The sequence below is a fragment of the Schistocerca piceifrons genome, chromosome 6 (assembly GCF_021461385.2).
Source record: "Schistocerca piceifrons isolate TAMUIC-IGC-003096 chromosome 6, iqSchPice1.1, whole genome shotgun sequence".
Lineage (NCBI taxonomy): Eukaryota > Metazoa > Arthropoda > Insecta > Orthoptera > Acrididae > Schistocerca > Schistocerca piceifrons.
Genome location: NC_060143.1, coordinates 474,094,659 through 474,106,688, shown reverse-complemented (window position 1 = coordinate 474,106,688; position 12,030 = coordinate 474,094,659). Strand labels below are relative to the sequence as shown.

The window sequence follows — 12,030 nt, the reverse complement described above, 5'->3', positions numbered from 1 at the left end:
CGGTCTATGCAAGAATGGTCTAATGTCTGTATTTGTGTCTTTGTATTCTATATATGTCGGCTGAAATTTTTCTTCTATATCTAACATGTGTGTCACTTCATGTTCTATTTGTGCTTGTTCTGGTGGCTGTCTTAAGATTTCATTTTCCTCTGATTGTTTAATTGATGCGTGCTGTTCTTTGTTTGATTGCTCTGAGATGTTTGAGTCCATTACTGTATTTTCTTCTTCTTCTGATTGCACATTATTTTGTTCTAGTATTTGTTGTACTTGTTGTTTGATGTTTTCTAACTCTGACTGGGGTATCCTGCTATTTTTGATTACTACACGGATCTGATCAGCTAGTCGTTGTTCTGTTAAAAATTTTAATTCTGGGTATCTGGTAATAAATGTTGTGTATACTTGTGATCTGTATCCAGTTGTGTTTGTTCCTAAGTTTGTTGCTTGGTAATAACAGAACATGAGGTGTCGGTTAACTTCATCTGACCATCTCATCCTCTGTCTTTGTGTTCCTTCTAGAGTGGTTGCAGGAAGCATATCCTGCAAAACACCTCTATTTGGATTTAAATCATTTTCCGTGTGGCTAGCAGTGTCATTACCATTGTGGATGGGCATAGGGTTCAAGCGTTGTCCCCAACCACGGCAGCGTTTGTCCGAGGCTTCATTAGTTCTGTCCTGAACCAACTAATCGCACTAAAAGGGGGGTTAGCCCTATTAGTGGTTTGTTCTTTTCATCGCCTTTTATGACTGGCAGAACATACCGAAGGCCTATTCTTTTCCCGGGCCTCCACGGGGTTTATTATTATTATTATTATTATTATTATTATTATTATTATTATTGAGCTTTATGCTATGCCTAGGAGTTCTTTTTGACATTACACGTTACAAATGGTAATGAATATGACAATAGTTAATAACTTTAAAATTAAAATTAGTAGCTTTTTTATTGTGGCTATCCTCTCAGTACACACAAATTAATATTAGTGTAGATAAGAGGCATAGTGCCCACGTTGTGTATTAAAACAGAAACATTTCTGAAATAACCATTTGCTCAGCCTTGTTTCTAAGAGGGTGTGCTCTGATGTATTCATACAAAGCCATTAACAATTGTAGCACATCTGTTGTAATTTAGAATTCAGATAGTGAAGGAATGTTCCATTGAGTCATTTGATGCAGTATTCTAACATACGAGCAGATACCACATGTAAGCAGCATCTTATCTGTACCATTATGTACACACACTTTTCTCCTTTTGTTACAGGCACTGAAAGTGATTGAAGAAATTTCTGACAATTTGGGATTAAGATATTCACAGCTTCCTCGCGAGAAAGGCACCATTCAGTATGGAGATGAAGCAGTGGAATGAGCATAGTAAAACTGTTTTCATGAATATGCATTTATTGCTCCACCAGATGTGTTTCAGGTTATGCTTACAGTAATCACAAACTAACTTCCCGATAGATATGTGTGACGTATATTCAGCATATTCATGGCACATTATTCATACTGTGGTTGGTGTTGCTTTTGCTGATCCTGCTGGTGCACTTCAGTGATAGTTCCATTGGTTTACTGTCATAACCTATGATACATATCAAAAAAAGTGTAATTTATATCTTCACATTTTATATAAACTGTGTGTTTTTGTTGTGTTATTTAATACAGAGTCTGCCTTTGTACGAAATAAGCTGTTTGCAGCACCATGCATTTCTTGTTTCTTTTTATGAATCTGTTTGTGTTATTTGCAGTTTTTTTTATTATTGAGTGTAATTTGTCCACAAGTTTTCCAGCTTGGAATTGATGTACATATACATATAAGTTCTATGAACTTTGTATCCATGTATTTTTAAATTTTTATGCCTTTTTGAAGTATATGACATGTTGTTTAACTGATACCCATATAGTGCATATTTGGATTGACTGAAAAAAAAATTGAGTGAAAGATTGCAGTGCAATGCTGTACTGTAAAAGTCTAGAAAATTATACTAAAGTATTATAGAAATGCACAACTCTAATGTTTGTAATTTCTGTTTTGAATGTGTGTTCAGTTCTGAGTCTCATCAAGATACATATATATATTTACAGTATGAAATTGTTTTTTATTGTGGAAGTAAAAGTTCTAGCTGGAAGATTGTTTTGTTGCTCCTTTGTTTTAATTACGTAGAATACTTTTTATGGATTTGCCCTTTCTTTTTTGAAATTGTATACTGGATGACAATACTTTCCTGAATGGTGCCTGTGTAATCAAAATGGTCATATATTACAATTTGAGAGAGCTGAAAATTGGTATGATAGTGAAAATGTGACATTGGATATGTTCCTTAAGAATTCAGTGCAGATTCTTAATTATGTGCATGTTGAGCATGCATCCATTACAACTGGTGACTTGGCTGATTTTGTGCTTGTCTGTTAGTTTCAACAGTCATTAATTAGCGGAGTAAACCAGTTTCTGTTATTGGTCTAACAAACTTTTTGCCACTAGATTTAGAATGCGTCTGTGATAGATAGGTCCACAGAAGTCTACATTTAATTTTGTGGAGAGATACTGGAGGAAATTAGATTTAGATGAGGTGCACAATAAAGTTAATGTAATTTTTCGTGACACAACACAGTGTATGTTATAGAACACCACCCTGCAGATCTGTATGTGTAAAAGCTTAGTTTCTCCATTTGCTGTTTCATTGGCAGTTTCTAATCAAGAATTCAAAGTTCAAGCCACATAGATTCTTGAAGATCATTGTTTTGCAAGACTGAATTCATTGTGGTAGGATTTATCAGCTTAGTATTCATCTCTGGGAGTGTTCTGTTTTCCATATACTTGTTTTTGTGTCTCCTGGTAGTTTTTTCAATGCAACTAATCTCTTTTTATAAGAATATGGTTTTTGGTCAGATAAGTCTTCCTACAAATGACAAGACCCACAAAAGCTGCATTGATTTTTGGTTCAAGTCATTTTAATAATAAATTTGGAGGGAAATGTTGCATTTTATGTGGATGGTGTGTCTACAAAAGGGGATCCCATTGGTGTGTGTCTCACATTGGTATGGACTAGAGACTCGATTGTGCAGAATTTGCGAGGTAACATTTTTTGTGATAATGGTCACTTGTGAGGACATTGGATAAGTATCCACATTTGGGACAGCATATTATCTTAAAGTCGAAAGTAAGGAACAGAAAGAAATCAAATGTTCCATTCATTAACTACTGTGTTGTCATCTAACTTGATTAGATTCATTCTGAGCAGGTAACATGAAAAAGATGGAGTATCAGAAGTCATATATTGCAGAAGAGTGCCTCAAAAAGTTGACTTGAAAACACAGAAATTTTCGAACTGTTATAGTGCAGTTCACCACCAACTATTTTAAAAATATTTGCAGCACATTTACTGCAGTCTGAAGCGGGCTCTTTAAGTACAATACTAAGGCTATTACATGAAACACACACAATAATCCAGTGATTGTGGTATTGACTCCGGTTTTAAACAGATGTAACAGGAATTGTTCTACAGGCTTTATATGAAACTTCACTCAAGTCATCACTGCCAAAGATCTCTGTGTTTTAAAATTTTTCTCACGGAGCATACACACATAGTAGTAGTTTAAAAAAAGTGTGTCTTTTGCTAATGGTTTTCTAATATAACTGAAAAGCTCAACAACTGACTGTGGCAATTCTCATGGCACAACACTGAGAATCATGTTCCATTAAGCAGTGTGGTTCCGTCTTTCAGTCCACGATATGGAAATGCGTTTTATGGTATGAAACATGAGCTGTATATTGTGCTACATTTGAAATACAGTATTACCCCAAATGAGTAGCTACTTACTCATTTGCATTTTAAATGTTTTGAATCTAATCATATTTCATTTTCCTAACTTGGGGTCCCTTCACAAATCTTGGTAATTTTCATGTTCAACATAACAAGAGTATTTGTGCAATGACCTTTCAGTATTCCGAGAACCTGAAAAATTGCTTACTGAAATCAGCTTGTGAAGCAGTAATCTTTGAAGCATTCCTTTATTGAAATAGCAAATAGTTAGTTGTGTGAGGATGGGCCTTTAGTCTCAGAAGTGCTGTCACTCATGTATCTAGTCTAATTAACTGAGTTTAATAATGTTCATTGTTACCAAAAATGCAGTAAATGACTACTTGTATTAAGAGTTTTGATTATATAATTTATACACTTACTGTCTGTGTTTTCAGTCATTCACTGCTGCCAGATGTGTGTATTATACTAAAGTTAAATTTTATGTAAAGTGTGTTCCAGTGTTAAGTTTGGTAGAGAAATACGAGTACATTTGAAAGAAAGTGTTGAAACTTTGGGAATGTAAGTGGGTGTGTGTTAGTAGATATTTTAATCATCCTATACTGCAGTATGGTCACAGAATTGAACTGAACTGAACTGAACTGAACTGAACTGAACTGGAGTGTGGAAACTGTGGTGAACACTAGTTCGTATTTTGCGTTTAATATTGCTGTGCAATGAACTGTATACTGGGTTGCAGAGGATGGTTGTGTGGGGAGGGGAGTGATGGCTGGCAAACAGAGTAAAATATGGAAGATTAATCTTGAATGATGAAAAAATTTGAAACTGAATTTACTTATTGGTCTACAAGAAAATAGGAAATGTGGCATTTATGTTCCAGGGGTTTCTTAAGAACAGTTGGAAGAAACAATACAAACATTTGAATGTGCTGTGGTTGTAATTTGTGTCTCTGCTTAAAACTACAACTTTTTAAAAGGAAGAAAGGATGATAAAAAGGGAGAAATTAATCACATTGTATAATGCAGTTCAGTAGCCAAACTCACACTTTATGAAGGAAACTTTGCCGTAAAAATTGTTTTACAAACTTTGCTGATTTAGTTCCTTGACTTAATTTTGATTGAAATCTACTGATCTAGTTTTATGAGTTTGTTTGATTGATTGAATAATTGGTTTGACAATTTCATACATATTTTTGGCTCCTCTTGGCTTCGAATATTCTTTACTTTCTTCTTCATCCAATTACCTGTTTTTGTTAATGTTGGGCTGTAAAACACTGGTTTAATTGAATTAATTACATGTCACTGTGTACAAGGTATTTTCGTGTAACTGGGGAGACTTGTCTATCAGTACAAACCGAGGTTATAAAGAACTGTGAAAAATTATTAAGATATCTGAGAAAAAAAATCAGGGGACCATATGTTAATTTCAGGATATGTTAAAAAGTAGAAAGGGAGAAAGTTTAGAATATATAAAGAAGAACTGTGACCATCGGTAGAAAGGATTATTATTCGATTTTATTTCTGTTGAGTTTCTATAGTTGAAAAAGACTGGGAATTTTTGCATTAAAATAACTGTTTTGAAATATGTTCTGTTTCTAGTATTAAATCAAAATTTTTGTATTTATTCAGTCTGCCTTTTTTAATAAGAAAAGAGTCATTTTGTAATTTTGAAACCTATGCATGAACATAACTGTGATATTGATTCCTGATGTAATGTTGTGCCTTGTGCAACAGAACGTAGCAAAATTAACTTTGTTACAAAGTATTAAAATGGATGTTCAGCAATATGGTACAGCCTCAGGAAGAAACAATACAAACATTTGAATGTGCTTTGTAAGTGCTTCTTTTTATCGCTTGGAATTATTTGTATCTCAGTTAATAGACCAAGGAGCTGTAGTGTACAAGTAAAATTTCTCACTTATCACAGCAGCATACTTTGTTATACAACTTTGTAAGAAGAAAAATTGAATTAAAATAAATTGAAATTTGTTATGTTGTAACACACTCTTCTAGATACATCCTGAAGAAGCAGTGCAATACTGTTTGCTAGTTGTTCCTGACAAAGAATTGTTTGTTAATTGAAATCACATTTACAGAAATTGGTTAGAGAAATGCAACAACTGTGATCAAGCAAATATTCCTCTCTCACTTGGATATTGAGGCAAATTCCTGAGCACATATCTGAATCACTGTGTACTGTTAGCACTTGTAACACCTTTTCCAAATTCAGCAGTCGTATTTAACAGCTTTCTGCAAATTACTTTATGGCAGATGGTGCTAAATTATACATGTTTTAAATTTAAATGATGACTTTATTGAAGTACATGCAGAACATATTGTGTGAAGGGTCTGTTGTAAACAAGAAAATTTTAAACTATTACAATTTAGTTAGTACTTTCAGTGTTGGTTCCAAGGTCTTCAAACTTCCTTGAAAGGTAACATTTCTGTTGGTAATGGAAGTGAACAATAGCAAAGATTACTCACTAATGACATCTAGGTAACCATTTTCAAGTGGACAAGTCTCAGAGTACAAGACACTGAAGAAAACTATTTTGGATTTTAAGAGGAGGCACTATGGACCAGAACAAGGGAACATGGGGTCTGAAATTCATACCATAAAAGTGATGAGCACTTATTCATCTTTACTACTGCGAAACACGTCTTCTGCTGCATGCTCTTTGCTATTAAAAAAAAAGACTGCAGACTGAGTAAACAAACAAGAACACATTACTCTATTACTTGGGAACAGCAGAGCCTTTAATGTAATCTGTTTGCTATTACATACGACCTGCACTTGTGAGTCACAGTAAAGCATGCTTCTGTTTGAACTCTTACGGAGACACACACTTTCTGAAAAACTCCCAGTTGGACACGTTGCTCTGGCAGGCAGTAATGACAGTCTTTTGGTGTTAGTACATCATTAAAAGGACATGCTTACACCAAAGGTTTCAAGTGTCCCCACAATGAAAAATACAGTGGATTAGGATTGAGGGGAATGGTCTGCCTAAGACAGTAGACCACCTCAACCAATCTATTGCCTCTATTAAATGTGAGGTGTTCTCGTACATTTAGGAGAAAATGTACTAGTGTTCCATTATGCGTGAACCACATCTCCAGCTGTTGTTGAAGTGATACCTCCTCTAGCAGACCAGACAAGTCATTTGATACAAACTGGAGATATCTTGCACCAGTTAATCTGATTGCTAGTATTACACAGTATAATGGACACAGGCTTGACGGTTGCTTCCATTTGCCAGACCATAACAGAGAGCATATCTGCCGTTTGCTGTGTGGAATAATAGGCCTCCATTATGCAGGTAAGTGCAAAGATACATTGTAAAAGCAATTCACAGACTTATTAAAACAAGAAACTAGTTCCAATAGAACTACGGAATGCACTCCACTTAACCCAAAATATGAATACAGTTTACAGTAATAACACTAACTCGTTTACTGCGTGCTCTATCAACTGACGAATAGATGAATGTGTCGTTTGTTTAGTGCATTCTGTAGGTTGTTCATAAAAGCAGAGAGCTTGGAGTGGAAGAGATGTGTGCTACTGAAGATGAACAAGTGCTCCTAGCTCATAAAGTAAGCATTTTACAGCCCATGTTTAGTGGCCATTTTTGGCATGTTTTGGTCCACACAACCACTTCTCAAAATATGGAACACTTTTTTTTTTTCATCACCCTGTATATGTCAGATGACAACAAGCAATGCGTGCATCTAATCATGTGACATATTACACAGTCTGAAAAACGTATAAGCAGAAGTCTAGAAAAACTGGGCAAAGTAAAAAGTTCTCATTCATTTTGATGAACAGTTTGCTAATGATGTGCGATATGCTGAACAATTAGATGTCATTATTTCTGTTTACTGGGTCCACAGTCCTGCAGTATTTTAGAAAGTACATTATTTTCCTCCTGAGCTGTAATTCATTTAGTCATTACAGTTGTGACTTTGGCCCACATTGCCCTTTTCAAATGATAGTTCATGAAGTGCATCAGTGCAGCTTTCCATTTAAGAGGACACTTGTTGTGAAATTCATATTTAAACATTCTGTATGTACAAGATGACAGAAAAAGTACCCTTACATGAAGTAAGGACCGAATATTTTTTTAAAGTCATAACTGGAACAACAGTAAACATGTAGGTAATTTAATGAAAAACGATCAGCTAGATCGCAGAGGGTGTTTATTCTTCTGGTAACCAGTTTCAATCATAGATAGACCACCTTGAGACCAGTGTGTGTGTGTGTGTGTGTGTGTGTGTGTGTGTGTGTGTGTGTGCGTGGCGGGCACGCGCGCATCTTGCTGACCTGTGGAGCTATTTCACATGCTGGCAGTTGACAACAGTTGCCTCTTAGCATGTACAGTTGCTCTGTACATTGGCTCTATGTGTCATCAATGGAGACACATATTGGCCTGAAGATGGTGTCTCTGGAACTGAAATGGTTACCAGAAAAAAAGACACCATTTTCAATCTAGACTGATTGTTTTTTTGTTACATTAAATAAAAGTTCAAGCAGAATATGTTGTCCTTTCTAAAATTAGATGCCCTGAGTGTTTGGGTGTAGTATTGGTTTTAATAAACACTGTTCTGAGCACATGTACCTTCTTAAACAAATAATTTCTTTTGTGAAATATTACAAATATTGGAGGGACTGACAGAAAAGTTGCACTTGTTAAAAATATTTCATGGAAATTATTGAATTCTACTTGCTCACATTTTCAGGAGATCAGCGAATACCCGTACAAGGACATACAGAAGTTAGTAGATGACAGCAATTCTCATGACAAGGTAATAAGGAGAATATTAATGCAAAAGTAAGACAAACACTAAAGAATGATTTCTCAGTGGGGAACTACGTATGGTAGAGATAAGGCATTGGTAGAAATTGTGAAGGGGCACATGTTTGCTCGTAGTGCACACTTACTGATGAAAAGAAAATGGAGTTGATTTGGCAAGGATCAAATAGGAGTAATAATGAAATTAACTATGTTTTCTCAGGTAGTAGGGAATTTATAATTTATGACAGCGTATTGTAATCTTAAACCAGTTTAGAATTTCAAGTAATCAAAGACTAGTAATGCCCAAAACAAAAATAAACATAAAGGTAGAGAGAAATAGATTTATCAAGTAAGACTGAAGAAACGCTCCTCAAAGTCAAATTGAGCAAGTCAGAAAATGAAGATTATAGTAAACAGAGCACAGATACAATTTTTTAACAAAGGCTATTAGGCAAACAGCAAAGGTATTACAAGTGCGAAGATATCAAAAGAAAGAAAATATTAAAGAAGGCAATGGCTTCTAGTAAACAGTGATGGGAAAATTACAGTCGACCTACTCTGAGTGAAACTATACTATCCAGAAATATCTGTGAGAGAATGAGATGGCACAGTTAAAATCCCGAGAGAGATAGCTGAACTTATATTCTTATTCTTCTTTGGCATTACAGACCTTGATGGGCCTCTGCTTTTCTCTTCTATCCTTGGATGTCTGTCTTGGTAAAGTCAGCCACACATTGTCCAGAAAGCTTTCTGTTGGTCACAAGCTGTGGCTCATCAGTTTAAGCTGGCACAGTAATGAGCATAAGAAAATTTTACAAGCATTCAGAGATTTGTTTAGATGCTTGTAAAGTACAAGAGATTAATAAGAAACACAGATTGTTATTAAGGAAACCAATAACATCCCAAAAGTGAAGCTAATTGAAGCTTAAGGAGTAGTAGTCTACAGTGGGTTTGTCACAGCTGTCAAAGAGTTCATGTGCCAGTCGCCAGAGGTGCTGCTGTTCTGTACTGGCGATTGATTTGTTCCTAGTGTTCCATGAAAAGTGGCAGTGTTAGAACTTCCTTGCTAATAGAGAAAGAACCCTACTAGTGCTGATCTAACACAAAAAGTAGGCTCAAATCCTTCTTCTGTGTTGCGTTAATAAAAGTTTATTATTCCTGGTACTAGTGTTCATATTTCATGTGCTATTTTTGGTCGACTTTCTAGAACATGAAAAAGTTTAGTTTGGATGGCTGTGCCAACATTTTTGACCTGCAACATGATTCCACATGACGTGAACAGCCTAAAAGGACCAAAAGAAGCAGTACAAACTTTCAAGAATGAACAAAGAATTTTTTCCTGAAAGTGAAAGACTTTGTGCCTGCTGAAGAACCGTTAGTATTGAGACTTTCTGTAAGATTATCTCCATTCTGGCCTACAGGAAGATATAGGCAACAGAAAGCCATCACAATATCTGAGACACCTACACAGCAAAGCTGCACACAGGAACCGTACCCGACACACACTGCAACAAACACTTTGGAGTAGCCATCTCATAGCCCAGGTTAAAGCTATAATAGTGCTTCAGTCGGAACTGCCATCAGACACTTTTGCAGATCTAGCTGAAATATTTGAGAAGTAATGAAGCTGCTATCAGTCAATGCAGTAGTAGCACTATGCACTTTGTCATCAGCGGTGACAGTTGCAGATTTTGATTGCCCCTCAGGACTCTCATATAAGGTCCACACACTGGTTAAACAGGTAAGTGAACTGCTTTCTTATTGCAACACCAGAGTGCATTGTCACAGGAGATAACTTAGTCATTCCACGAAGAACTTGTCGGCCCCGAATGGTGCAAAGCAGCTACTTGGTGTATGCTGGTATCACTGGGAATTTAGACAGTAGGTACACAAGCACATACCACCTTACACCTACCCAAACTGCAGCGGCAGTCGGACAGAGGCACATCTGACTGCTGATTGAAGTATCATTGTCTCTTTGTCAGCAATTGAAAGACTGGGTGAAAATTTCTTGTGGACTGTGGCTAAAACTTTTGCATTTATTCATAGACTTTACTCTACAATTGTTAGCCACCAACTTCCTTCTGACACAAGCAAGTCATGTATAGTGACATGCGGTACACAGTGTACTGAGCTGGACTTGCAACTGCACCGTGCTTTCACCTGGAATTCTACTGTTGCTGACTTCCTGGCACAATATCATCTACTGTGGGATGCCATGAATATGAGACTCGTCAATAGCATCACTGGACTTCCAACAGCTTGATTCTGACACAGTGCTGAACTCGTGTAGCCAAAGGAATGAAATACACTGAGTTGCTTGAAAAGTTTCCAACGACAATGTGAACACTGTGTGATCCAAGAGAGGTATGTAACAACACTGTGCATTGTATCAAATCAATGGGCCATCAGCTTCATGTTACTCTCGATGTTCAGCTCCTGATCATCTTTCTACCACAGAAGCAGAATGTGACTTGATGATCAAGGAAGGTATTATTCGCCCTTCTGTGATTGTCACCTCACCATTTAGTGTTCAACAATGGCATGCAGCACCTGCGTGGTGGTTATTGTGCACTTAATGCAAGGACGATCCTGAACAGGTATCCAGTACCTCTGTTAAGAGATTCCACCCACGCGCTGCATAGTGCAACTGTGGCTAGTGTGCTGGACTTGGCAAAAGCTTTTATGCAAATTCCTATGACAGACAAAGACATTCCAAAAACAGCCATAATCATTCTCTTCATGACTTTTGGTTTACGAACTCTGCTCAGTCTTGCAAAGATTCAGAGACTATGTGTTGCAGGGGTTGTCATTCTGTTTTGTGTGCCTAGATGACATCCTCATCATTTCAGCCATTGCAGAACAGCACCACCAACATTTGATGAAACTTCTCAAATGCTTAGAACAGGATGGCATGATGTTAAATAATGTCAAAGTGTGTTTTTTGTAAACCACAGATTACCTTCTGGTCATCTGTTTTTATCAGCAGTGTCATTGCCACTACCCGAGAAAGTAGGAGATGTTATGAAGATCCTGTGGTCAGAAACCATCAAAGAATTACACTCTTTCTTGGGTTATTACTGGCATCATCTGCTCCGCTGAGCTGAGTTGCAAGAACCACTGACTGCAGCAGTTTCTGGACCTAAGACTAAGGGGAATTCACTGACACAATAGACAGATGCAGTGAGCTCTGCTTAGCAAATTCTGTCCTCCTAGTACACACCACACTGGATGCACCTCTTGCACCCGTGTTTGAGGCTAGTCAGCCTCTTACAGTTTAGTATTGCAACAGCAAGTCGATGGTGCTTGGCAGCCACTCACTCACAACAGAAGTGATTGATTTGGGGGAGGGAACCAAACAGCAAGGTCATAGATACCATCGGGTTTAGAGACGGAAATCGGCCATGCCCTTTCAAAGGAACCATCGCAGTGTTTGCCGGAAGCAATTTAAGGAAATCACAGAAAACGTAAATCAGGATGGCTGGA

The 12,030-nt window shown here is 36.8% G+C and overlaps 1 protein-coding gene across 3 annotated transcripts in view; it reads left to right on the top strand.

Moving 5' to 3' along the window:
- The window catches only part of LOC124802406 (serine palmitoyltransferase 2), a 420,470-nt gene extending 414,716 nt beyond the window's left edge, over positions 1 to 5,754 (top strand). For all 3 annotated transcript variants that reach the window (XM_047263163.1, XM_047263162.1, XM_047263161.1), the window contains exon 12: positions 1,259 to 5,754. In XM_047263163.1, coding sequence (XP_047119119.1) covers positions 1,259 to 1,363 — 105 coding nt within the window. In that variant the 3' untranslated portion in view covers positions 1,364 to 5,754. The remainder of the gene's footprint in view (positions 1 to 1,258) is intronic.
- Positions 5,755 to 12,030: the final 6,276 nt, after the last annotated feature.